The 24,928-nt window shown below is 40.5% G+C and overlaps 1 protein-coding gene across 9 annotated transcripts in view; it reads right to left on the bottom strand.

The window, feature by feature from the left end:
• DAAM2 (dishevelled associated activator of morphogenesis 2) overlaps window positions 1-24,928 on the bottom strand; it is a 199,286-nt gene that overhangs the window by 36,567 nt on the left and 137,791 nt on the right. For 8 of the 9 annotated variants that reach the window (XM_035323266.1, XM_035323270.1, XM_035323267.1 and 5 more), the window contains 10 exons: window positions 22,258-22,368; window positions 21,107-21,210; window positions 18,824-18,890; window positions 17,525-17,642; window positions 15,849-15,987; window positions 14,356-14,414; window positions 13,751-13,935; window positions 12,481-12,795; window positions 5,681-5,788; window positions 2,773-2,805 (listed from right to left, as the gene is read on the bottom strand). In XM_035323266.1, coding sequence (XP_035179157.1) covers window positions 2,773-2,805; window positions 5,681-5,788; window positions 12,481-12,795; window positions 13,751-13,935; window positions 14,356-14,414; window positions 15,849-15,987; window positions 17,525-17,642; window positions 18,824-18,890; window positions 21,107-21,210; window positions 22,258-22,368 — 1,239 coding nt within the window. The remainder of the gene's footprint in view (window positions 1-2,772; window positions 2,806-5,680; window positions 5,789-12,480; window positions 12,796-13,750; window positions 13,936-14,355; window positions 14,415-15,848; window positions 15,988-17,524; window positions 17,643-18,823; window positions 18,891-21,106; window positions 21,211-22,257; window positions 22,369-24,928) is intronic. The other variant, XM_035323272.1, reaches the window with a different exon arrangement.

Raw genomic sequence — 24,928 nt, 5'->3', positions numbered from 1 at the left:
ATGGCATTTATCTTACAAATGTATTTTACCAAAAGGTCAACATCTATATCTGAACTAGCCTCTCTTTTAAAATGAATTAATCATTGAGAAACTACTTTTCCCAAAGTTTTCTGTATATCCCCATTGCCAAACTCACCACTTGGGAAAACTCTGGAAAATTCCAGTCCAAAATGTTTGACACAGAACATAGACAGAAACTAACTGCAGACCCAGTCTGACCATCCAGAAATCTCTGACTCCTTGTCCTGCCTACATACCAGACTCAGGGCTTTTGTTTTCTTTCCAGAGATTGGCTTTCTGTAGTTACTTCGAGTGTCTTTTAACACCATTCCTTAAAGGGAGTAGAGGTAATGATAAAAAGTGGTAATCCTGGATAATAGCTCCCTTGTAACCAACAGAGAAGAGGAAATTGGAAACAGGACCGTTTTTATCTTCCCAGCTCGCAGCTGCTGGAACCTCTTCAAAAATGCATTTCCAAGATACTCGTATTGTCATTTCTCGAGATTTTGAAACTCAGGAGTATGATCCAGCTTTGAATGCATCCATCACACTAACAACCTGTCTTCTATCTTCGGACATATCAGCAAGCATGCTGGGTCAGACCAAGAGGTCCGTCTACCCCACTGTCCTGTCTCTGAGTGAGATCAGCAGCAGATACCCATGGAAAGATGTAAGACCATAGCAAGCATGGAATTCCCAGCATTAACTCCCAGGACTGAAAGCTCTGCAGATCAGGCCTTCCGTCCATTAGTGTCTGATTTAGTTACTAATTCCTAATATGATGATTTTGAATGGTTTACTACTCTCCTGATTAACCCACTTCAGGATTTTTTTATATGCAAATATTTAAGATTTAAATGTAAGCCATAGAGAGATTCATACTGTTAGTTGTCTGAGTTCACGCTACAACCAGCTGCACTCAGCTTGTGCTGCTACTGGACATACAAAGGATTCATATAACATATGACTGTGCTCAGATGTGTTGCAGTGAGCCACCACCAATATTAAGCAGCATTTATAAGCAGGTGCACTACCTGAAAATACACACACTATATATAGGTCTGCTGGAGGTACCCAATGTGTCTAGCTTGGCAGAAAGGTATCGGTAGGTCTGTGCTTTGCTCCTGGTTTAAAAGCTTCACTGCCCCTCACTGGCTAGTGTTTGCAGACAAGCACAGCTGGTTACCATTATCCAGCACCCATCCCAGGGAAAAAAAAAAATAAAAAAAAATTCAGGGCTTGTCTATGCACTGTTTCAGGGCTTGGCTACGCACTGTGTGTGTGTTCAGATGGTTTCCCCTCAAGCCATGCAACAGGGATTGGTGTAACAGTCTCCATCCCGTTTCAATTCCCCAGCCCTGAAGGTTCAACAGAGATGAATACCTGAACTATTCAGACATGGCCCATTCCTTGTGACCAAGGATTGGGCTGGTCTCATCTAAAAATATATTCTCTTGAACTCATATTGAGGAGAGGGATATTTATAGACACTTGGAGTTACGTGTAAGCAAAAGCAGATGAAGCCTCAGGTTTTACTGAAGCCAGATTTCAAGTTTAGCTGAAGGAAAACAGATTGCATATGGACTATCTGCATTTTCTTAGACAGAAAAAGAGGAGCAAGGGGGCAGTAGTGACCAGCTTTTGTGAGATAAGTCAAGCTCACAAAGCAAGAACAGTTGGAACTGCTGTCAAGCTAATAGACAACATCCCTACATTTTATTCCATCTTGCTTTACCAACTTTCCATGTGGACTAATATTGTGTTATATGCTTCAAAGAGTATTTCAGATTTGATATTTTAATTGCAAATTCAAAGATCAGCTGAAAAAATCACTACTAGTCATGACTAGACATGTGGGATATGTTTCTCATGCTGCTGTACTGTTTCAAATACAGTTTGAGTTTGGTGAACTGCAGAACATATGGTCTGGTACCACAGTAGCATGCTAGGTTTTAGTAATTATCAATACTTTGGGAACCAATTCTACCACACCGACTTGCTTCATGGTGCACGTTGCCATGATGATAACTCAGGTTCATGACCCAGGTCTATGTATCAGCCTCCTCCAGTGGCAGAGGAAACTTCCTAGATACAGTTCCCTGAGCACTCACAGCGAGGACTGCTTTCCTACAAAGACACGAGGGATGACATCTGAAAAATCCCTTATAAGAGTGTTGCTCTTCCCAAAAGTTCTCCCACAAATTTTGCTTAAGATGTTGAATAAAGTGAGAGGTAGCCAGTTTGAAGACACACTGGCAGTCTGATATCTCTGCTTCATCTAAATACTATTTCAATATTGCACTGAACTCTCTGAGGGTTTCATCAATCCTAAATGTGGTAGGTTTCCCTCTATTCTAACCCTTCTGCTCCTCTCAGTTGGCACAAATCCATTTGTCCAACTGAAGTGCATCCTTGTTCTACAGAAAGAAAGATTTTCATTATCAGGAAGCCTGTGGCTAGTGAACACATCTGAAGACTTCAGTCGTGTCCAAAGCAGATGCACCACAGATGGGAACAGTAGGAATGAAGGCTGCCTTTCCACCCCTGTGTTCTCCGCCGGAGAAACTATTACCATGGTGAAGGAAGAGTTCACATTCACATCTCTGTCCCTGGTCTTTTTGCTTAGGATCATCAAAAAGAGAACTAAAAGCAGAGGTGCAAGGACATATGGAAAACTGGCACGAGACAAGGAATGATCCTGTAACAGCACAGTGCAGTGCTTCACCTTCCCAAGCACTAAGAGAGGATCAGAAGGCAGACGATGATACTCACCTGCTTACAGGAGGAAGGGTTAGTTAGCAGGTCCTATGCAGGCAGCAGCCGCAAATAACAAAGAAGGAAACATGCCAAGAATCAGTCACAGAGAAGGATACCAAGTTTAACAAGGCAGCTGAATTTAGACACACACTGTTTTCTAAGAGAATAAAATGCTTAGCAAGTAATACTGGGCCAGATGGTTTAAAGGTATTTCAGCATTTCTTTGCATATTTTAAATCAGCAGGTGTTAGGGAAATAAGAGTTCTTGGTCTTTTCTGAAAATAATAAATTTGGTCTCCAAACCATAAATCTCTTAGGTCTCGAAACATTAACTACGATAATGCTTAAATACCTTTACAAATCTAGTCCAGAGCCTTACTGAAAGAACTGCCAAGGTTAAAAATCAAGGGTCAGTTCTCCTCTCCTGATGCATAGGCACAGTTTGCCGTTAACAGTAACAACTTGTTTCAATAGCACATTATACCCTTTAACAACTTATAGCCAACAACTTATAGCCAAAAGCACTTTGTAACCACTAAAAAAATCTTACAGGACCACTGGGTAACAAACACCAACTGTTTCACAACTTATTTCATACTCCAGGAAAACATCAAATATACTGAATCGAAAGGTCAGTATTACACAGTCAGATTGGAGCAAAGTCAAAAGACAAGTTTTAAGAACTCTTGGTCTAGTATTCCGTATGCTGGGCAATTTTGCTTTCCCTGATAGGCACCCAAAATGACACACTGGGCTTGAGAGAGGAGAAAAGATCCTTTGACATTAAAAAAAACGACGAAGAAAGAAAAGAAGCTGTTTAATATAAACGAAACTGAAAAAATATGAAGATCATGTTAATAGCAGCAAAGAAAGAAATGTCTCTATCTGAATTTGTTCAACATTTCAGATGTAAAAGAGCAGAGTTTTGCATTGACATTTTTCTTTATAGACATTTGGATGAAGTTTAAAAGTCACAAACCCAGGGTAAACACATACTTGGCCAGAGTGGTATATTTCAAGAAAGAAAAGAGGAGAAAAGACTACGTGTGAATCAACTGGAAAAGTTCTCATAAGAATTTGATTCAAAAGCAATTTGGTTGCCTGGACTTAAAATAAAAAAATAAAAATTAACAAGGATTTGCTGATTGGAATCCAGTTTGCTTTGGAATAAGTATGGATGAAATAGAAAGCATAACTTAAAGTAACAACAATGGAATATTTAAGGAAAAAATTGGCAGTGTAAAATCAAAATGGAAGATGGAAGGGTAGCAATACACTTAACTACATAAAAATATGACGAGCTTACACAAGTGACACTCCAGTGTCTGGAGCCACTGTCATAAAGTGTGCTTAATAAGGATTGAAGAGGACTCTTCTGAGACTCATGGAGGTCACTGATGATAGCTCCATTCCAGTGGGAAGGTTTAGGTTAAAGGTCTGTTTAAGGCCAGGTTTGTGTATGGCTTAATAGGCCAGGTAGCTTTGCAGTGGTTGGTAACAACACATCCATAAACGCTTCGCTTCTGAGAGTCTGCAGACCAGGATGCCTTTGGTTTTGGATTTTGGAGACCAACGGAGGCAAGGGAGGTTGTTTCTAGTGAGGAAACTACAATGTTTGCACCTGAAATGGCATGTGTTGACACAAAACCACTACACTGGAATGGTACCTTGACAGTTGCTCTTGTGCACAGATGGCAGTCTGGCTATTTGCATGACACCTGGGAGCTCACTGCCATAACTAAGCTGTAGGCACAGGGTCTAAACCCAATCCTGTACAGCAGTGCAGTTTTCTGTGCCTTTCTTTTCCTCTATAAACCAAGTTCTTATTTCAATGAATGGGATTCACAGGCTGAGAAAGAGAGGGACCCACAGAAACAGCAACAGCTATTTGCAGGAGCGTAAGAAATTAAACCTCATCGTGCAATGGGTAACATTGCTGTCTTCACAGTTCACATTAGGATGCTTATCTGGATGGTTGTGAGCTAGTTAATCAGAACAGTTATTCATTAGTTATTCATTATGTTCATTGAATTAAATAGAAAGAAAAAATGAAAGAGAGAGATAAAGAAAAGAACAGATGGAAAAGTCCAAAGACAAGGGTTTTGCATGTTAATTCTAAGGTACTGAATAATTACAATGAAGTTACCATCATCATTGTAGAGCTTAATCATAAAGGCTGTTTATGGCAATTATGTCTGTGTCTAAAATTCCAAAGCAATGATCTGATTTCGCAGAGTAGCAAAGATTGAATTTCTCCAAGCACATTCCAAAAACAAACGAAAGCTGGGGGAGTTCAGGGAATGCAAGTACAATCCCTCTCCTGCTAAATTTCATTCAATGGAGATAGATGGGTTGAAGGTGACTTGCTTTCCAAGAAAAAGAGGAAGGAAAAAAGACATTCTAATAAATGGCTACTTTTAAAGCATGCTGTTTGTATTATAATCTCTCATTCAGACAGTTTCTGTCACCTAGCCAGTTGGATCAGTTGGCTGTTTAAGAAATAAAGATACAAAGCAAAAGACAGCTAATTCAGTCACCTTGCTTCAGTACCTGGGCAACTACAGACTTTTTCCCTGGGAAATACAGAAGTAGAAAGATATGAGAGAAATAAAAAGATGGCTAGCAAGCATGAACATAAAGCTCAGGAGCTGTTGGAAGCCAGTGGCTGCTGAGGTCAAATTGAGCATCACCTGTTGGGGATTGTTGTCTCAGAGCTGTCTATTACTATTAAGATAACAGAAGGTTATACTCTGCCCACTGTATCCTCCCCTCTTCTTTTGATCTTGTGATTTTTTAAACAGTGACAGAACAGCAAATAATGCAGCCTGACTGCAGGTGGGCAGGAATCCAAATCACTGTCATAAGTGTGCCTTTCTCCTCCAGAAAGTCAAGGAAGACAAGGTATAGAAGACTCCACCCCTACCTGGTGTCTCTGATATGCTGAGAACATCTTTTCAAAATCTTCTAGATCCAGCACCTTGAATGCCTTTAAATCATCAATCTCGTTCCAGATTGTGCCATGGATCCTCTCCTGAAAGAAAAGGACATATTTTAATGAGATAGCAAAACCTTTTAGCTAAGCACATCCAATGCCATTTTGGTGTTGCTGGTTTTTTGTTGTTGTTGTTGTTGTTTGCTTGTTTTTTAAAAACATACTATTTAGTATGAAAAAATAGCCTGAAAAATCATCACAGCAAGCCTCTGATGAAATGCCACATTCCAAGACTAGCAGACCATATCTCAAGCAATATCCATGATTCTACAGTAATTTTTCTTTCAAGACTGACCATCTGTTCAACATGACGACTATGGTCACATGAAAGAAGTGCCATCATCCTGAGGAAAAAGCTCAGGAAGGACACTAGTGTATGACAAACCCAAGACATGTATTCCCCTCTGCAAATTTTGCCAGGTTCTGGTGCAAACCCCAAAGGGTGTGTGGTTTCTGCCTGCCTGTTAAAGTAATTTAAGATTTTATTTTACTTTTAAGGCCCTGAGTCTTTGAAGTCAAATTGTTTCCTGTTATGTGATCTCTCCTGTTTATCTGAGTTCTTTTTTGACTCATACACAAGCTATACCCAGATGTCTGAGGGAGCATCATCCACACTAATTGGAAATATTCAAAAGCACAGACTCATCCTCCAGTTTTGCTCTTCACCAGCCCTGGACCAAATAGGCTTTTATAATACAGGCTCTTATAATCATAAAATCACAGAACTATAGAATGGTTTGGGTTGCAAGGGACCTTAAAGTTCATCTAGTTCCAACCCCCCTGCCACAATCAGCCGTCACACTAAGCTAAGAGAAGATCTGGGGTCTCCTGTTAATATTCTCGGGACAGATGTCCTTGCCAGCAAAAAGGACACAATGATTGAACTACTTTCTCCTTCCTGGTGACTGTTAAGGTGCATGTGGAGTGGGATAAGCTTTGGGCAGGTACCCATTCAGAAGAGGGTTCATTCACACCCATTCAGGGCTCTTCACACCTGACCACACTGTCTTTCAGTTCATTTAGTTAATAAAGTGTACATTTAATGTATACTTTATTAGCTGGAAAAATAAGGAAGGTGTTGATTAAAAGAAAAAGAGAAAGGACAGAAAGGATTGTAAAGAGACCTGAGCAAACCTCAGGAGATGAAAAAACAGCAGAACACCGATGGAGAGAAAGCCAGGAACAGCAAGCAATGGCAATGAAACCCTCACACAGGCTCCAGCTCTGAAGTACCTGACTTGCACCTCCGCAGCAAAGTGCATTAACACTTCATTATCAGAACTAATTAGGAACAGGCTCTACTTCCCATTCACAGTCATCAAAGGAATGAGGGAAATGTGCTAAGCCACAAGGCTCAAGGAGCAAGGAAAAACACCTGATGAGAGAATGAAATGAGGGGGAAATAAAAGTGTGAAGTGTTCTGGAGGAAATTCCTGGCGGGGCAGACACTGTGGAGGAAAACCAACACCCTCCCTCCAGAGGCAGCCTGTGAGTGCCCGAGGGGAGGGAGGGCTGTCTGGCTGAAATTGCTGTTGTGCTGTTTGCAGTGAGAGTGTATGGTAGATGGGAGCAGCATGTACCCCTCAATAGGTTCACCGGTATCTTTGTATCAACCCTTGCAATCAGTGTGGTTCTCCTTTCCATAACAGCAAAAATATGACTCTGTGACTACAACACAACAAACAAGTTTGGGAAGCTCATCTCAGCTAAAGAAATATGAGACAAAGTTAATTTTTGTTTTATCCCAATGTTGGCTTCTACTGCTAATCTTAGCCAGAAGCATGCAGGCAGGGTGTTCAATCTCATTCAGTTTCCAGGCTGGCTTCATAAACCTTGCATTATAAATCCTGAGGGATGTATTTGAACTTGGGAATGTTTCTCTGAGTTCCTCCCTGTTTCATATTGTCCCATCAAACACTGAGATGGAAAAAATATATCTTGAGGGGAGCCAGTGGTCAGGAATTCATAGAACCATAGAATCATTAAGGTTGGAAAAGACCTCCAAGATCATCTGGTCCAACCATCCCCCTACCACCAGTATCACCCACTAAACCATATCCCTAAGCACCCCTCCAACCTTTAAAGGGTCTGGACCTTCTTCAGGAAGGGTCCATAGAGTTGTCATTGGGACAGAACCCTGGGGATGCCAAGAGCTAGACGTTGTGTTTGGCAGGCACCGGGAGCTGCATGCTGTGCTTGGATGTGACTCAAGCGACAGCTACTCATGAGAGTCTTGCCCATCTACCTGTCAGGCTGGAAAGCCCTCATGGGAGTGAAGTTTCCCCATGAATGACAAGACTGATGAAAGCACTACAGAATGGGCTGGTCTTACTGGATTGCAGAGGTGCCCGAACAGGCAGTTCTGAGACTCACAGAGGGATCGCAGAGAGTGGTTCTTATCTGTATCTTCCAGAAAAGAGGAACCAAGGAAGTTAAAGTGATTCCTGTTTCATTCATATTCATTTTAAGACCCGGGTTGAATCTGATCCCATATAAGCTGGTTTGGGTGCTACATGAAGCATGAAGACAAACTCCAAAGCAGCACTCATTGCAGTGGTGTGCACAAACAGAACTTTGATCCCAGGAACCCAACTTTGCTTAAAAACCAAGCTAACTAGTCCAGTCAAATAAAAACTTAGGCAGGCATAGGTATACACAACCTTTGCTTGCAATGGAGTTGTCCTTTCTATTTCTATCCTAAGTTCTGGCATTGAAAACTTCATTGCTTCATTCCCCCATATTTATTTATTTATTTATTTATGCATTCATTCATTCAGCAAGTCTACCAAGATCTGTGGTTTCTCTCCTTTGCAAAGCCTTGGCCCATTTTAAGAAACAAACCCTCTGAACTACATTTCCCAGAGATCAATCAAAATGGTAGTACATACTAATTAAGGAAATACCTTATTTTCAGCACAATTATTTACAAGACATTTGCTCCATCAAGCTGAAATTTTGGTAAATTGCATTCAATAATTAGCTCACTGGAGCTGCTAAAATTGTTATTCCACCTTTGGAATGAAGCCCAACTTGTGGACAAAACAACGAAGATTAGAGAACAGGAGTGCTTCTTAGAGCTAGAAATCATATCAAGCTATCCTATGCTACATCTGATGGATGATTTTATTTACCCTGAAGAACTAATAATGATACTCTGCAGCAAGCCATCAAAATCCATCATGCCTCAACAACCTCACAGAAAAGTGAAAGCTAACAATACTTTGGGTCAGCCTTTCATTTGTCCTGCAGGGCCAGAGAAACCATAGAAACTATGAGTGTTCTGCAAGTACTGGACCAGATAATCCCCAAATGTTTGTAAATTTTAACCATCAAAAAGTGTAAAGACTTAGAATTTCAATTCATAATTCCATTATGTATCTGAAAAAGGGTGTTCAATGCCAGTTTGGATGGGGCACTGGGCAACCTGATTCAGGTCGCCCAGGGTGGCATCCCTGCCCATGGCAGGGGGGTTGGAACTGGTGCCTTCTCTAAGGTTCCTTCCAATCCAAACCATGCTAAGATTCTAAACTTTCTTTCTTGGTATCAGATCCTTTTCTCAGTGGAAGAATAATCCACTGTGCACAAAAATCGTATTTCTGGCATCTTTGTTAACTGAAACAGCTGTTTTATCTCAGTGTAGGACTGGGCACCACCAAGGCTATTACGAGTAGCTTCACACAGAGATCTTGTAGGAATCTTTCCGTTAAGTTTGAATCTCCGGCAGCAATCCTGTATCATTGTCTGCTGTGATCCTCAGGCTGTTTTCAGGAAGAAAGTTCCAGAAATCAGAATAATCAATAACATTACATGCACAATTTCACCCAGGTCTGGACCACTTGCTGGAGTCATTACCAGCCTGTCTCATAATGGGATGTTTCTTCTCTAACCATGAGATAACAAGCACCACAGTTGACAGTTGACTTGGTTTACTCTGAGAACTTCAAATGAATATGTTTATATTTATTAAAAAGTTAATTATATGAATCCATATTTCCAGAGTGCTTGAAGCCACTCTGTGTAAATCTGTGTAAAATCTGGGGTGGGAGAGCAAACTCCACTTTCTGTTTAGAAACAAAGAAAGGAATCTTTTCAGGGCATTACAGTAGTTACATTGCAGTATCTTTTTCTTGAAAAACAGAGATCCTTGGCACCAGCACTACTCTAGTGCTGAATGAATGGAATTCACAGACAATGCTACAGTGCTGTGTGAATGAAGCTATGGTGTGGAAGGGCTTAACCAGAATTCAGCCCACGTATGCATCTAAATGGCTTTGCCAGTGACCATCAGGTCATATCAAAGCTAGCACAAAATGGGTAATTCCCAGAAGAAATTAGTGTGTTTTTGGAGTTTCCTTGTTTGAAGAATGAATGCTTTCCAATCAAGCTCTTTCTAATTGTACCCATGGGAACTGTGGACAATCTGTTATTGTCAACTGCTGAGAGTTAGAATATATTTGACCATTCCTGTAATGCCCAGCAGATCAGTCCTGTTCTTTCTAAGCCAGTACTGGTGCTGGGAGGGAAAAAAAAAAAAAAAAAAAAAAAAAAAAAAAAGTCATATGAATTGCCCCAGAGAACAGCCTTGATTCCTCTACTAAGAAAGTATACCATGGACAAATCCCTCATGGTCAGCCCTATTCACATTCCTCTTGGGCTCTGCCAACTTTCTTTCACTCCATGGAGAGAAAGGGGGTCAAACCCATGTGGACTACCTCAGTCAGGGCATCATCTTTACATTTACTACACAGCTTAGCACAGAGATCCTGCACAAACCACTTTGAGAAGGGTGGGCTCAATGGGATGCAAAGAGCTGAATAACATATTCGACATGGCTACAGCCCTAAGCTCATGTGCAGCTCTGTTTCCAGCACTGGGTCACTGCACCCTGCTGTGTTGCATGGTGCAAGCATACCCTTGAACTCTGCTAACTGGACCAGCTTTTAAAGATAAAGATAAATGTGGTATCAGATGTATTTTTTCTCAAACTGTTTTTTGTGCGGAAAACTTGCATTCATGTGAACTGGAAGTTAAGCACTACCATGAACCAATATATTATTATATTATTATATAATATTATAACAATATTATAACATAATACTATGCACACTTCCAGGCCTCGGTTTCCCCACGCTCAAGAACTGGAGATATGCTGCCCCCCGCCAGTATGCTGGTTCTGAGTCTTTGTTACTTTATGGCTACTTTGGCAGTTCAGAAGAACACTGTGGAAGTGCTGCAATAGTAAAGAAATGCAAGATGAGGCTATCTGACCTACCCATGACTTTGTATCCAGAAGGTTCATATCCACGTGAACAGAAAACGAGTGCCTTGTACTGAAGCAGGGAATCCAGGATAACTGAGGAAGGTGGCCAAAATTCAGCACCTTCTCCAGTGGAATTACTTAATTCCATAACAAAGGGCATCCCAAAGAACAAGACAAACATGGCTCCTCAGCTCCACCTCTGCAGTTTTGCATGGACCTTACTAGGTCAAAATGCTAACACAAACACCCCAAAATGAAAACTCCTCCCTCTTATGTCCATTTTTACATCTATTCTGCCTTCTTCAAAATACCACGTTTTACCTACCTCACCACCCAGGTCTTCAATTTTATTAGTACAGCTGCCTTCACTCCTAACTGGAGGGCAGGATAAGCCTACAGTTACTGTACACTAAACAGAAACACCTGTGGCTCTCCCTTTTTCATATATATTCATATATATATACACATATATTAGTTATTATTTCTTTTTTTTTTTTTTCAGAGCACTAAGTCCCATGTTCTGCAAAGGAAAATAAATCCCTGTCTTTACATTCTCTCCCACACCCCCCACGTGGCCTTGACAGACAAGCACAGACGGTGCAGCAAATATTTCACTTCACTTTATTTTAAAGAAAAGGAGAGAGGGGGAGAGAGAATTCTTGTGGCATTCCAGAGGTCCCTGGACACTCATTCCAAATGCCTGAGTTGGGCCCTGGGTGAGTTTCAGTCTAAAAGAGAACCTGGGTTTCTAGGCAGCCATCCAAACTCAATACAGACACTTTTTTTTCTTTGTAAATCAGTTAAAAAAATTAAGACCTAAAGAGAAGGGGAGAAAAGGAAAAAAAAAATCAGGGAGAGAAATGGAAGGGAGGTAAAGGCAACCAAGATAGCAGAAAATGAGTGCAACAGCAGGAATCCAATTCCTCTGTTTTTATTTCCACTGCAGAGTTTTATTCCCAAGTGGCAAAGTTGTAACCATGCAAGGAGAAGGGCAGCTAGCCTCATGGCCACGAGTGAACGGTGAGGAGAAACAGGCCACCTTTCTCTCCTTGGAGACTGCTCCTGTCGAGGTAGAGGAGGCTAGTTTGGAAGCTGGTCTTCATTGAGTTTTGCCTGCACTGGCTCTGACCATCCTTTTCCCTGATGTGCAAGTGAGGGCAGCTCTGGCATACCAGCCCTGGAGATGTCCAGCTCTTGCTTACAATATTTAGTCCCACTGCAGCTGTGCTGAACCACCGGTATGCCACCTGCAGCTCAATCTAACCGGCACCTTGGTCATGACAGGCGATGTGCTGTGCTGCCGCTGGAGAACTGCAGAGGCTCCCTCAAGACAGTTACTGACTCCTACTGACTCAGCCTAAGGAAAGCCACAATATCACTGGCTTCTGTCACCTTGCAATTCATGGCATTAATCAACACTGATTCACACTTGGAAAGTTAATTAATTGCTGAGAGTACTGCAGCTTCTTACCTCACTCAGCTTAGCCCAGTTGAAGGATTTCAGTGGGTGTGAAGGCTGCGGGATAGATTTCTTCTTCAGGCTGGTGCCACTGCTGAAGGTGGTTGTTGAAGGGGGTGGCACCCCCATGCTGAAGAAGGGTGGTGCTCCTGGTGGGGGAGGAGGTCCTCCTGGAGGAGGTGGTGGAGCAGGAGGAGGGGGACAGCTGGAGAAGGGCAGAGGAGGTGGCAGCGGGGGCAAATTCTCAGACATGAGAGAAGACGACAAAGCCAGTGGGCCACCTGGAGGAGGAGGTGGTGGGGGTGGGAAGGAAATACTGCCCCCGTGCTGGAAAAAAAACACACAGAAAAAGAAAGCAAACGGTTTAAAAGGCACAATAACTCCATGTTGCCAGCTGATGTGATTTTATTACGAGTCTCAAAATATTTGATGTTTTCTTTAAAGCCTCCTGCACTCAAAGCCATGCAATAAAGGGAGGAATCTCAGCTTTCATTTAAGGGAAAGTTTCAAGCCCTTGAAGTTGTGGAGAAGAGCTTGAAAAAGGGAACCATAAATGGCTCAGAAAAACAGAAAGCTAGTAAAAGAAGCCAAAATGTATTATTTTCTCCTTATGTATGAAAAAAAAGAAAAGTTCAATCTTATGAACTTTTGAACTCCTGGGTTTTAAACCTTGGGTTTGAAATACTGAATACCTGTCATTAGGCCCCACCAACACAAAGTGGGAGAGGGAGGAGGGAATGAATCTGCTTTTTGCAATGTTTAACCTCAGGCCTGTGTCCTGGAAGTTGAAGCTCAGGCACACTACTGGGATGGAAGGAGGAACGGGCAGGAAGAAGCAGATGCAAATGTAACTTCTGCAGAGCCCCGGGGTGGCACAGACACCCCTGAAGCACAACAGGAATCCTCTTTCATCACTAAATTTACTTTCATATCTGGGAGATTTCTCTCTATTCCACCAAAATATTCCCCTAATCAGGGCCACCGCAGCAGTAAAAATAGTGCCTAGAGGAGGACACATTTGCCTCTGCAGCTTCTACAAAGAGGGTGGCTGAGAAGAAGGAATGGAGCAGGCCATTCATGTATTACCCATTCCAAACTACCAGCTGAGGGATTTTGGTCTCTACTGAAAGCTAAACAGCTCCTAAGCTTTCATCTTTGTAGCTGGCTAGACAAACTCTTTCTGTACAGAGCATAGGAAGAGTTTCACTCATAATGTACTTTTGTTCATCATTCACTCGTTAGCAGGCTTTAAACAAGGTTGGGAAGAATCCCAGTCTCTTACCGAGAACTCATTAAGTTGAGCTACCAGGTCATTCATCTGGTCCCGGGTCTGGCGCAACTCCAAGGATTCCTTCTGCAGCTTATCCTTCATTTTGTTCAGTGTCTTCATCATTTCATCTTTCTCCTGGGTCTTTGTCTCACATTCCCGCTCCTTCTTCTCTAGCCTGCTCATCAGCTCGGCATGATCTAGGAAGAACAGGCAAGTGGGGATAATGAAATAAAGCTCATGAACTGTTCCCAAAGAGATGGAGGTTACACTGAAATAAAGTTGACAACTCCGTCAGTTCATCTGGGGATATATAATGAAAGCAGAGAAAAGAAAATGAAGTCTGACTTTTCTGATGGTAATCTTCAGTGATCAATAGAGCAATGCCCAAGTTTCACCTTGATTGTAAAATCACTTCAATTGAGGACTGAGGGAAGAACCATCCTATGAAGCAGATAAACTGATCATCATAAGACAAAATACACTGGAAGGGACAAAGCAGGTTTAGTCCATGAAGGAAAACCTGGACAGCCAATTGTGCCTAGCTCTGCTGCCTGCTGCTCTGTGACTGAGTCATGTTCTTTCTCTCTTGCATCCCCAAACACAAAGGAGACACTTACCTTTCCGAAACTTCTCTGCCTGATCCCTCCACTGCTTGACTTCATTTTCGTTCACCAGCCTGAAAGATGAAATTGGAGCATTTAAATTTGTTCTGAGCTATCCAGCCTGAAAGGCAAGTGGCCATTGTGTGAAGTGCTCAGCAAAAGACAACCTGGTAAATTACATGTTTAATCAGGATCATACCAGGGGTCAGTCTGGATTCAGATCCTGATCCTTATTGTAATTAACAGCTTATATTAAAAAGGTGATATCTTGTAGCATGAAGTCCCAAAGAGGAATAAAGGAATGTCTGGGGAAAAAAATCCTGGCATTTTCCTGTCTTCAGGTAACACCATCAAGGTGCCAAGGATACTTATTTTGAAAGGCAAAAGTCATAGCTAAAATCATCCTCCCATGGGATACAAATTATCCTATCATTAATACAAGGCTGGATTGCCTTCTTTTTTTTTTTTTTTTTTTTTCCTATCTTTTTCTTTCTTGAGGGAGGATGCTTATCTGTTGGGTAATATATCAGTAACAAGGCAATGCTCGTATCTCATACTGGCACAGCTATTTCCTATTACTGACAGAAAATATGCAGGGCATGCTGGGGATTGATTAGATATGCAAAATGAGTAGCAGCTATAAAAGTAGAAATGGAAGATCAGGCACAAGTTCTACAGTGGAGTCTGATATCCAGAAAGACAGAAAGAGATCAGCACCAGTGTATTTTTCCGTAATGAGAAATGAATTTTGATTTTGACTCATGCCTGTAACAGGATGGACTGTAGGATTTTTAGTACAAGAGAACTTGATTTCATATGAGGCTTATGTTCTATAAGAATGCTCTACCCAGTGGATATTTCAGAAGGTTAATGGGCCATGAATTACCTGCAGAGGTAGATGGATGGGATGGAGACTCCAAATGTTTGGCTAAAAAGGGACTGTGAACAGGGAAGTAGAGATGAGAGCCAGCTAATGTAGCTAGACTTCTCAAATGATGCGCCCTATGGGAAAAAATAATGGTAGAACCCTTGGCCAAGTCTGTGGGTGAACACATGCAGATGCTTTACTGAGAGGTAAAAGGTTTTATGTGCTAGATGGGGACTGTTTGAACCATTTCAGATCTTTCTAAACTATGTGGTCATTAATGAGGAATCAGATCTAAGTGGAAATGACAACATTTTGGGGGGGGAATATCAATGAAAGGTTTCATCAACATTTTGAAAGAAAAAGGAAAAACTAAGTAGTTTTGTTATACTATAACATTTTTTTTCTCTGCTCTTCTACTATTAAAATAAATTAGAAACCAAAGGCAAAGATTTTGCTAGAAAATAACATCTGTTGAAGACATCGTTAGAGGGAAACTGGCTATAAGACTAGCAAATCAACAAGAAGCTGTAAATTAACACATGTAATTCTTCAGGTATGGTATTTTATTTCCAAAGTACCTGCATACTTATCATATACTTACACCTTTATAAGAGAAACAAACAATAATACCACAGCTTACATTTTGATTATATTTTTGACATTGAAGTTTTCCAGCGGAGCTATATCTGGATCATCTCCTCGTTCATCCTGAAGAACAATTTGTTGGAGTATTCTGTCCAACAGCTGCCATTGCTGAAAATTTCCTCCATTCCTCTTATCTGTATGGAAAACGACCAACCCATGAGAACTTCAATTTTCATGCCAAAGTGCACAGATCTACTGACAAACTGGCATTCCTTCCCTTCCAGTTCCCATATTAATCTTGTATGTAGTAAATTACAGTACACAGCACCTAACACTGATCTGTTGCTAGCAGATTATTTACAAACACTTGGCATATTAGAACAGTACATAACAAGCATGTGCAACTCTGTGCCTGACTTGCACATTCAGGCTGTGCAACCCTTTTGACAGACTAGCTCCAGCTTGCACTTTTGACACATTCAGAAGTGATTCTGTCATGATCATGATGGATGTTACTCAGTAATTTATGGGGCTTGATAGTGTTTTTTTGTTGTTGTTTGTTTGTTTGTTTTTATGCACCTAGGTAATATTGTGCCTTAGCACTATAAAAACAATTAGATGTTCTACCTGCATACTCAGTTATTCAGTTGTCTGCAGATCAGTGAAACTCAAAATACAAACATGATCAAAATGTGTGGAGAGAAAGAACAGAAATTGAACAAAAAGGACTGATCCCATGGATGTCAAATAAAAGAGTCAGAGGAACACAAAATTCACTTTAGCTCCCATAACCTAGACCTTAAATTATCTTAAATTGCTCCAGTACAATCCTGTCCTACCCTAGAAGGATTACTCTTCTGCCACCAAACACTCCAGGTCAATACCCAAAGCTCAAATACTGTCTTAAATGGTAATAGCAAGGAGGCCACTGGGACAAACAATCACTTGAATTTGTGCATGGCAGTACTTAAACCTAATCAGTGACTGAAAACATACCACACTACCTCCTGAAAAAACTCACTGCAAACTTCTTCCTCGCGTTGACCTCTCAGTTTGGCTGTTCAAATATGTCTGAAAGTAACCAAAACCAGCCCCTGATACGTAACAGGATTAAGGCAGGTAGTTCTTTGGTGTTCTTGCTATGCTTTCATGCAGCTGCTACATGACTGAACTACTTTATTACAGTTAACAAGTAGATTCCTATCACCTCTCTTGAAAACAAATTGCAATGTTATTTTTATGTTTGAGTTCAGGAGCCCTCCACTGACATTTTGCCACAAGACAGCAGTCCGAAGACTTATTGCGGAATTTCCCAGTGAAAGAACAGCTTTCAGTACTGTATTGTTTCACCAGAAAAAATCCTCACTGCATTTTGTTAACATTCAAAATGGTGTCTGTTTCTGAGAATTCTCTGATCCGAAGCACAAGGGCTCGTTCTTTTTTTAAAGCTCCTAATTTAAAGTCACTAAGAGCTCTGTCAGTGACTAACTGGAATGTCTCCAGCTACTTAGCTTTATTTGCAAGTGCAAAGAAGTCAAGCTGCTGCTTTAAGTACTGCGACAAAATCTGCTGGATGGGATCAGTGCAAGATACTAAGTCCCTTAGGCACTGCCAAGTTCTGAATGGAGGACAAAAGCAGTGTGTGTCCTGGTAACTGTGATCCTGCACCCATGCCAAAACTTCACCCATTTCTTCAACACCCCTTCCTCTGGAAAACTGTGATGTACTCACATGGCATCTGCAAGCAGTGCTGGAGGATGGATAACAAATAGGGATAGGCATCTGTGTGCTTCAATCTTTTCTTGATCAATTCAAACATCTGAGAGGCACTTTTTGTATCAATGTGGATCTGAAGTGAGGGAAGGCAGTGCAAGGACAAGTCAGAGAAAAAACATGCACAGTGAAAGCCTGACTAACTGTGAAAGGTCAGACCAACATGGTGATAGGCAAGTTTCCAGCAACTGGACCTCTGCAGTCTCTTGCAACGTCCAGCTATAATCTCAGTGAGGAGCTTGCACATGGGTCTTTGAGATATACATTGACCTACTCCAGAACAGAAAAGATCCCCAAGGCAAAGGGTTAGAAAGGTGGTTAGAAAGTCACATAGACCACCAAGACACCAAGAGCTGTCCTGGAGCAAGCAAAATAAATAAATAAGATGTCCCATCACTCAAAGTGTCCAAAATCAGTTTGGTTAGGGCTTTAAGCAACACAGATTCATAGAATGGTTTGGGTTGGAAGAGACCTTAAAGATCATCTAATTCCAACCCCCCTGATCTAGTGAAAGATGCTTGTTGCTGCCCATTGCAAGGAAGTTGGACTAAGTAATCTTTAAAGGTCTCTTCCAACCCAAACCATCCAATGATTCTATGAGATCCTCTGGGTCCAAGGAGTTGTTGGCATAAATAATAGACAATAAGTAGGGAAGGATTAGATGTTCTTTATCAGTGTTTGGCAGGAACTGATTCAAAAGAAAGAGGAAATTACAACTGTTCTGGACCCTACAGCCCCTTACTGTTGCTAGAGTTTGTGGAAACTGTCCTTGATTTATGATCATCTCAAACTCCACCCATTCTAAAATACTGATTCTCTCCACAGTCTCTGAGGTGGCAGTATTCAGGAGTTTCCTGTGATCTATTGGGAAAAGCATCAGAAATGAGCCCAAGTCCTGTAAAGAACCCATACTCCTGCAACAGAGATGTCTGAAATTAGAATGTATCTTGATCATTAGGACTGAAAACATGCATAACGGTGTTGATAACCACCTCTGCTCCTAAACCTTTGGCTAAACAAAATAAAGAAGGCTTTGTCAAAGACACTGCAGAAGCCCTGTCTGTGATCATTGTTTTCATTGCTCATAGATCAGAGACCACCTACTTGCTACATGAGAAATAGTGAAAACCAGAGTACCAGCCACCCTCAGCACCAAAGTCAATCAGTGCTTTCAGGGAACACAATGGGAAGTTGCATCAAAGATACAGAAAGGATGTTCAGCTTTGGCAAGTTCAGGTACACCACAGAAAATCTTACCAGGTCAAACCGCTTGGCAAGTTCCAGGTCATCTTCATTTCTGACCATTTCAAAGAAATCTAAGTGCCTAAGAGAAAATAGAAAAAGAAAACCAAAAACTACCAATGGTCATGGCATAATTCAGACTTAAACTAAGCGTGCCACCATAGAAGAAGCAACACTTGGAAGTTGGCAAGCCTTTCATACATAAAGTGTTGGAAGATGTATGCAAAGCAACTCATGGGGGCCAGTAACAGGCCAAAAGAAATGACCAGCTGAGGTAAAAATGTACTTTAATCCTTGTGCTAAGTCACTGTGTTGAATTAAGTGGCTACAAATAAACATACAATCAAAACAGGATATTCCACTTGTGATGAATGCAATGCCTACATTGGCAATACATTCTAGAAAGTCCACCCCATACTTGTTAACTAGGCAACATTAGCTGCATCTAGAAAAGTCCATACCATGTCAGGCAACATTAACAAGTTGTTTCTTTTATGTGGTGGAGTAGAGATGCATTCACTGGATTAGTTAAAGATCCCTTCCAACCCAAACCATTCTATGATTCTGTGATAAACAGCAGAGTTTGCAGCTACCTTTCCATTTACCTACTGAGAAGCATGGCAGCATGCTTCTGGTGGGATCTGGGGGACCTGAGGAGAGATGCAGTTGACCAAGGCATATGGACTTATCTTTCACAGAGATCAGAGCACAGCAGATGATGTGGAAAACAGGCTGTGGCACACCTCCATTTCTTGACCTGTCATACAGCCTACATAATCTAGACATCTGGGATACTCTCAAACCTCTGTATCATTCTCATCACTACAACTTGTAAGATCCACAAGTTCCTAAGATCTTAAGCTCTTTCTGTACGTCCTGGCTGCTAGCCAAAAAAACAGGGAGTCATACAGAACAGATTCTTTTCTTGCTTATAATGTTGTAGACCAAAAGCAACATTACTTTTCCATCTTTTCAGCAAACACAGGCACAAGACTGTATGCAATCTTTCCCTGTAGCATTAATACAAAGATGCAAGCCTCCCCCTGCTCAAATATGCAAAGTCCCTCTTCGTAACAGGCAGTTGGTGCTAACCTCGTGCTCATACAGAATCCCAGAAGCATTATATGACCCTAAACATAGCTCCATCACCCTATAGCAACTCCTAAAGTGGTTATTTGAGAAAATGGTCCCTTGAAAGCTGCAGACGTAGGCCTGATTAGTATTTTTTCACCATATACTTTGGCAAACTTGACATTACTACCTAGAAAGTCATAGATACCTGCAGACCAGCCCTGTTCTGTAAGAAGGGGCTTGGAGTAGCAGACAGTAAGGGACAGCAGCATACTTATCATCAAGTATGACCTGATAGCAGGTCTGTCCCTCTCCACAGAGATTCACGTGGTCACAGGAGAAGACAGACTTCCGTGGCTGCCTGCCTTTACACTTTAAAACGTTTCATTTTATTAAGCAAATAGATTTTACTAGGCTCCTGAATAGTTCATTGGGTCTTTTTGCTTCTTGAGGTGTCTCAGTCAAATTGCTCAGATTGCCTGCTCTAGGATTATTTCAGCATACAACAAAGATTTAAATGCAAGGTCATTAGCAGCTTCAATTACTGTGGCAAAATATGCAACTGCTAGTGACCTTAACCTGGGTCGCCAGTAAAGTGGAGTTTCAGTGAAGAAAACATTTATCTATAGCACAGTAATTTGAAGGTGCCATTCAACGTTAAATTTTGTGCAGTAGCAAAGACATTTAAAATAGCTACCTGTTCTCCTCTTTTGCCTGCTTGGCATCTCTACCCCTTTACCCACCACAGCTTCTTTTTCTCTTACAGTTGTGCCATTGCTACTGTTTGGGGGATTGTGTTACAAGAGAGATCATGAAAACAAGTGAGGTTAAAGAAAAATCTTGGAAACCCAGAACCTGCACGATGTCCACACATACTCAGTCTCAATGAAACCAATGAACTGATTTATCTCTCTCCTACCAGGACAGACTTTTGTTCCACTTTTGCTGTACAAGAAAAGAATTACATTTTTTTTTTCATTCTGGTTGTCATCCTCAGCTTAGAAGAAAAAGAGTTCATGAGATCCTTGTCATAGCCACTTCCAGTTTAGTATGTGTGTTTCCTACTTCATCTGCTGATTTTAATTTTAAGGACAAATCTTTTTGTCTTTAAAGGGAGACATTTATAGGTAGAGACAAAGACAACTTTGTGCTTAAATCTGAAACCCAAATATAGGAGATCAATGTTTCTTTCTGCTAATAAATGAGGGTTCTCAGAAAATGTCTTACCTGTCAAGTGTTGCATTCTCATGTCCTCTTAGCTTGTCAATAACAGGCTGAATTCCCAGCATTAGAAATTCATACCGTAGGTGTAATCGAAACTCCAAATTGTCCTTATAAAGTGAGGGAAAATAAGTTACACGGTTCCAGAATCTTTTAATCACACACACAAAAAAATTACTTAAATCCATAATACTTCCTTTTTTTAATGTCCTCTATCCTGACATCAAATACACAGGATGATTACAGGATTCTAGTAAAGTAACTCAAAAAAAATTAGCGTCTTTGCCTCCGTTTCTGTTAAAAATACTGTCCTTCTGTATCTACAATGAGTTCTGCAAGGCCAGTAACAAGGATAGCACATTTCATGTTCTAAAAAGAACAAAAGTTATGAGTGCTTGCCTTGCTAGTCAATTAGAGATCTACCTTCTGTTTACGGATGAACAGAACTGCAGTTCATCTTCATAGTTTTTATAGATATTTGTCATAAGTTCACCATATACTCTGCTAAATGACACCCACTCAATAGGACTTCACAGGGCTGTTGCAGATAGAGCCAAATATACTCCCAGAAAGCTCATACAAGCTTGTCTACTGTGGTACAAGCTTGTTTTCTACTGTGGTTTAGCCAGGAAAAAAAAAAAAAAAAAAAAAAAAAGAAGTGAAAGTAACACTTCTAGTGAAACAAAATCAGCTTAAACTATTCTCCAGACACAAAAGAAAGTGCTGTTAATGAATGAAAAACAACAAACTGACTTTTCTGAAAGCCTTTGACATTTTTAAATTAAGATGTTTTGAGTTTGGCTTTGAGTCAAAACATATTAACATTTCAAAACATTTCAGAAGGTAAACCAAGATGGTTTCTAAATGGCTGATATGAAGAAGGTAAATGCTTTGCAGTTCTTAAAAAAAAAATAACAAAACCCAAAACCACAATCATTTCAGTGATGTATGTTATATTAGAAGAATTAGAAGAGACGGGGGAATGAAATAATATGAAGACATTGTAAGACTGAACTTAACAATTAAGCATTATTTTACACAAACTATATCTATTCAGGAACACAAGATTTGTGACATAATCTGCTAGCCTTTTCCAAGGTAAATTAATTCAAGCATGACATTTGAGATTTCTAGGAATTTCTAGGGCACTGACTCACCTCACCAGCCCCAGCATTCAGAACAGCATTGATAAAGGACATGATAGCTGTTTTGAGATTTACTTCATCTCGATATCGCCCCATGCTTCGGTCTAGCTCATTCAACAATGTCTGAAACAGAACAATAGACTAGGTTAGATGATACAATCTAATTACTTAGACCATTTTGCGTACTGCTCATGGGATCTGCAAACAGTCATCTTCTGATTTGCTATACACTTGCTTAAATAAATAACTTTTTTTTTCAGGCAAGATTGTTAGCAGTCTTGGCCATGCCACAATAACTAAAGAAGAATAGTGATAGGAATAAAATGCCCACATGATCCTAATAAAAAAAAAAAAAAAGAGTTTTTTTTTATACAAGCTATTTGAGAAAAAGCAGATGCCCTTTACAGTTCCTGCCAACATGATCTAAGAAAGCAACAGAATGATATCTGTTCTCATCAGTTAACTCTGTATGGGGAATATGATGGGGAGTTTATACATGCAGAAAAATATCATCAGATTCAGAGACCCTTTCTACTTATGTCACTTGAGTAATTTTCACTGTTTTCTTGGATTTCAGGAGGATAGACTGCACTTGTGTAGACACAGAAAAAAAATCTAAAGAAACGCTATTTTTTTTATTTGTCTATAGGAATAAAACCTATTTGGAAGGTTTCTTGGAAGATTTCTCTTTGTTCCTTCACTTACAACCATTTCACATGAAATAGACAATTACCTGCCTCTTGGTAAGCTCCTTTTAAGGATTTTCAAATAACAGGAATATCCCCAGGTCCACACTTATTGCAGCTTAAAGGTGAATTACAGAGCTCAAGTGGAAGTGCAGTTAAACTCATATTTCCCTGTTATGTCTCCCTGTTAACCAAATAGCAGGGATATTTAGCACTCAGGGGATATTTAGCACAGAAATACCGCTGCATACATATAGGTAGGTCACCATAATCTTGTGAACACCAAGAGACAGAAGAGAGGAGAAAAACGCAAAAGACTAGGGAAATAATGTTGGTAGCCTCTGCTCTATGCAGTTGATTTAGGGTTAATTCCAACTGAATATTTACTGAAGAGGTTACACGTAAGAACTGATTAGCCACAGAAGCAACTCTACTTATAGCCTTGTGCTGATGACTGTGAATCTTCAGGATCTTCTCTGATCAGTTCATAATTCTAAGGATGTTTTTCCTTACTGGAAGAGTAACAAATTCCATTTGAGTTCTGTCAATTCAATTGTATGGATCTCATTCCAGCATTAATAATAAATACGCCACACTGATGTTTGTTTTGCTGATGCACTAGAAAAGATGGAATTCTTTTTACTCTTCCCAAGAAGTTCTGGCCACAAAGGGAGAATGAAGACAAAAATAACTTCTTAGTGTTTAGCTCATCAGATGCATCTAAATATATATAACATCTTGAAGCTATGATGCTGAGTAAAGAAGTTCATTTTCCTTTAGTTAGTCTTCTGTCCCTGGCTACTGAAAGTGTTCATTCATAGCAACATCTTTCCCATGCTAGTCATCAGTTTCATAGGTCTATCTTGCTTCCTGTAGAAAATGGACATCACCATGGAAATATGTCTCAAGAAGCAGGGGGGATATCCTCCTGGACATCCCCTGGGGAAAGAAAGCCTTCCTGGCTTCATGTGAACCCTTTGCTTGTTTTTGTGTAAAAATATTTTGATCTATCCTACAATGCTACCAACAGCTGTTCTTATATCTGAGCACAGTTTGTTTGACTTCACTATCAAGCTCTCTTGATTTCATAAACTCCTTTTTCCTGTATATTCTAAATTGGACAAATGGCACCTGTGTATGTTCATTCTCCTGGAATTTAAGCTTCCACCATGTCCATGGTTTCCCAATAGTCATGTAATGACCAAACAGCAATCCTTCCCCAAGCTTGTTAGAAGTGGCAGTGAGTCTTACATAAAAATGCAAGAAATGGCCTACTGAGTCAGACTGATGGTCAATCCAGTCCATCTCTGACAATGGCAATAGGAGACTAATTAAGCAATCTTTAACTCCCCCCCACATCCCCAGTTTTACTCTTCAACTTGCAAAATAAACAGAAGTGAAATAAATGAGAGTATTTAGCTCTGTTACTGTCAGATTTGACACCAAAATACAAAGCATACATGTCTTGGAATAATTTAAACAGCCATTACTATAAAAGCATCAAAACAAAGGAATGTTTTGCTGATTTTCTTCATAGGCCTCATTCCTACCATATATTCTTAAAGACTTAAATCTATGCAACAACTTGCATGACAGCATCGAGAGGCTGAAGGATGTTAGCTAAAGCTTTCTATCTCCTATTTCAGAAGGCTGAAGTAGGAGCAGAACGCAGGGGCAAGGGGGTAAGCCAAAGAGCAAGAGCAACAGAAGCTCTAGCTTGCAGTACACTCATTGAAGAACAGTGCATCCTCATGTCGTTGTTCAGCTCTAGAAAGAAACACTACGAGGTCAGGCAATTCCTAAAGATCAGATTTACGCCCACACTATGGCCGAATTCCAGTATCTCTAACCCTTTGCAAATGGCTGAGGTTCAAGTCTTCACTTGAACATTTCCTGTGAAAAAGATTTCACCACACCTCTTGGCAGCCAGTTCTGCGGCCTAATTGATCTTATGGTTGTAAAGGTTTTTCCTACTATTTAAGCAAAACTTTCCTCAC

This window comes from Oxyura jamaicensis, chromosome 3, assembly GCF_011077185.1.
Source record: "Oxyura jamaicensis isolate SHBP4307 breed ruddy duck chromosome 3, BPBGC_Ojam_1.0, whole genome shotgun sequence".
Taxonomy (NCBI): Eukaryota; Metazoa; Chordata; class Aves; order Anseriformes; family Anatidae; genus Oxyura; species Oxyura jamaicensis.
Note: the sequence above shows the minus strand (reverse complement) of the source record. Positions and strands in the feature narration are given on the sequence as shown.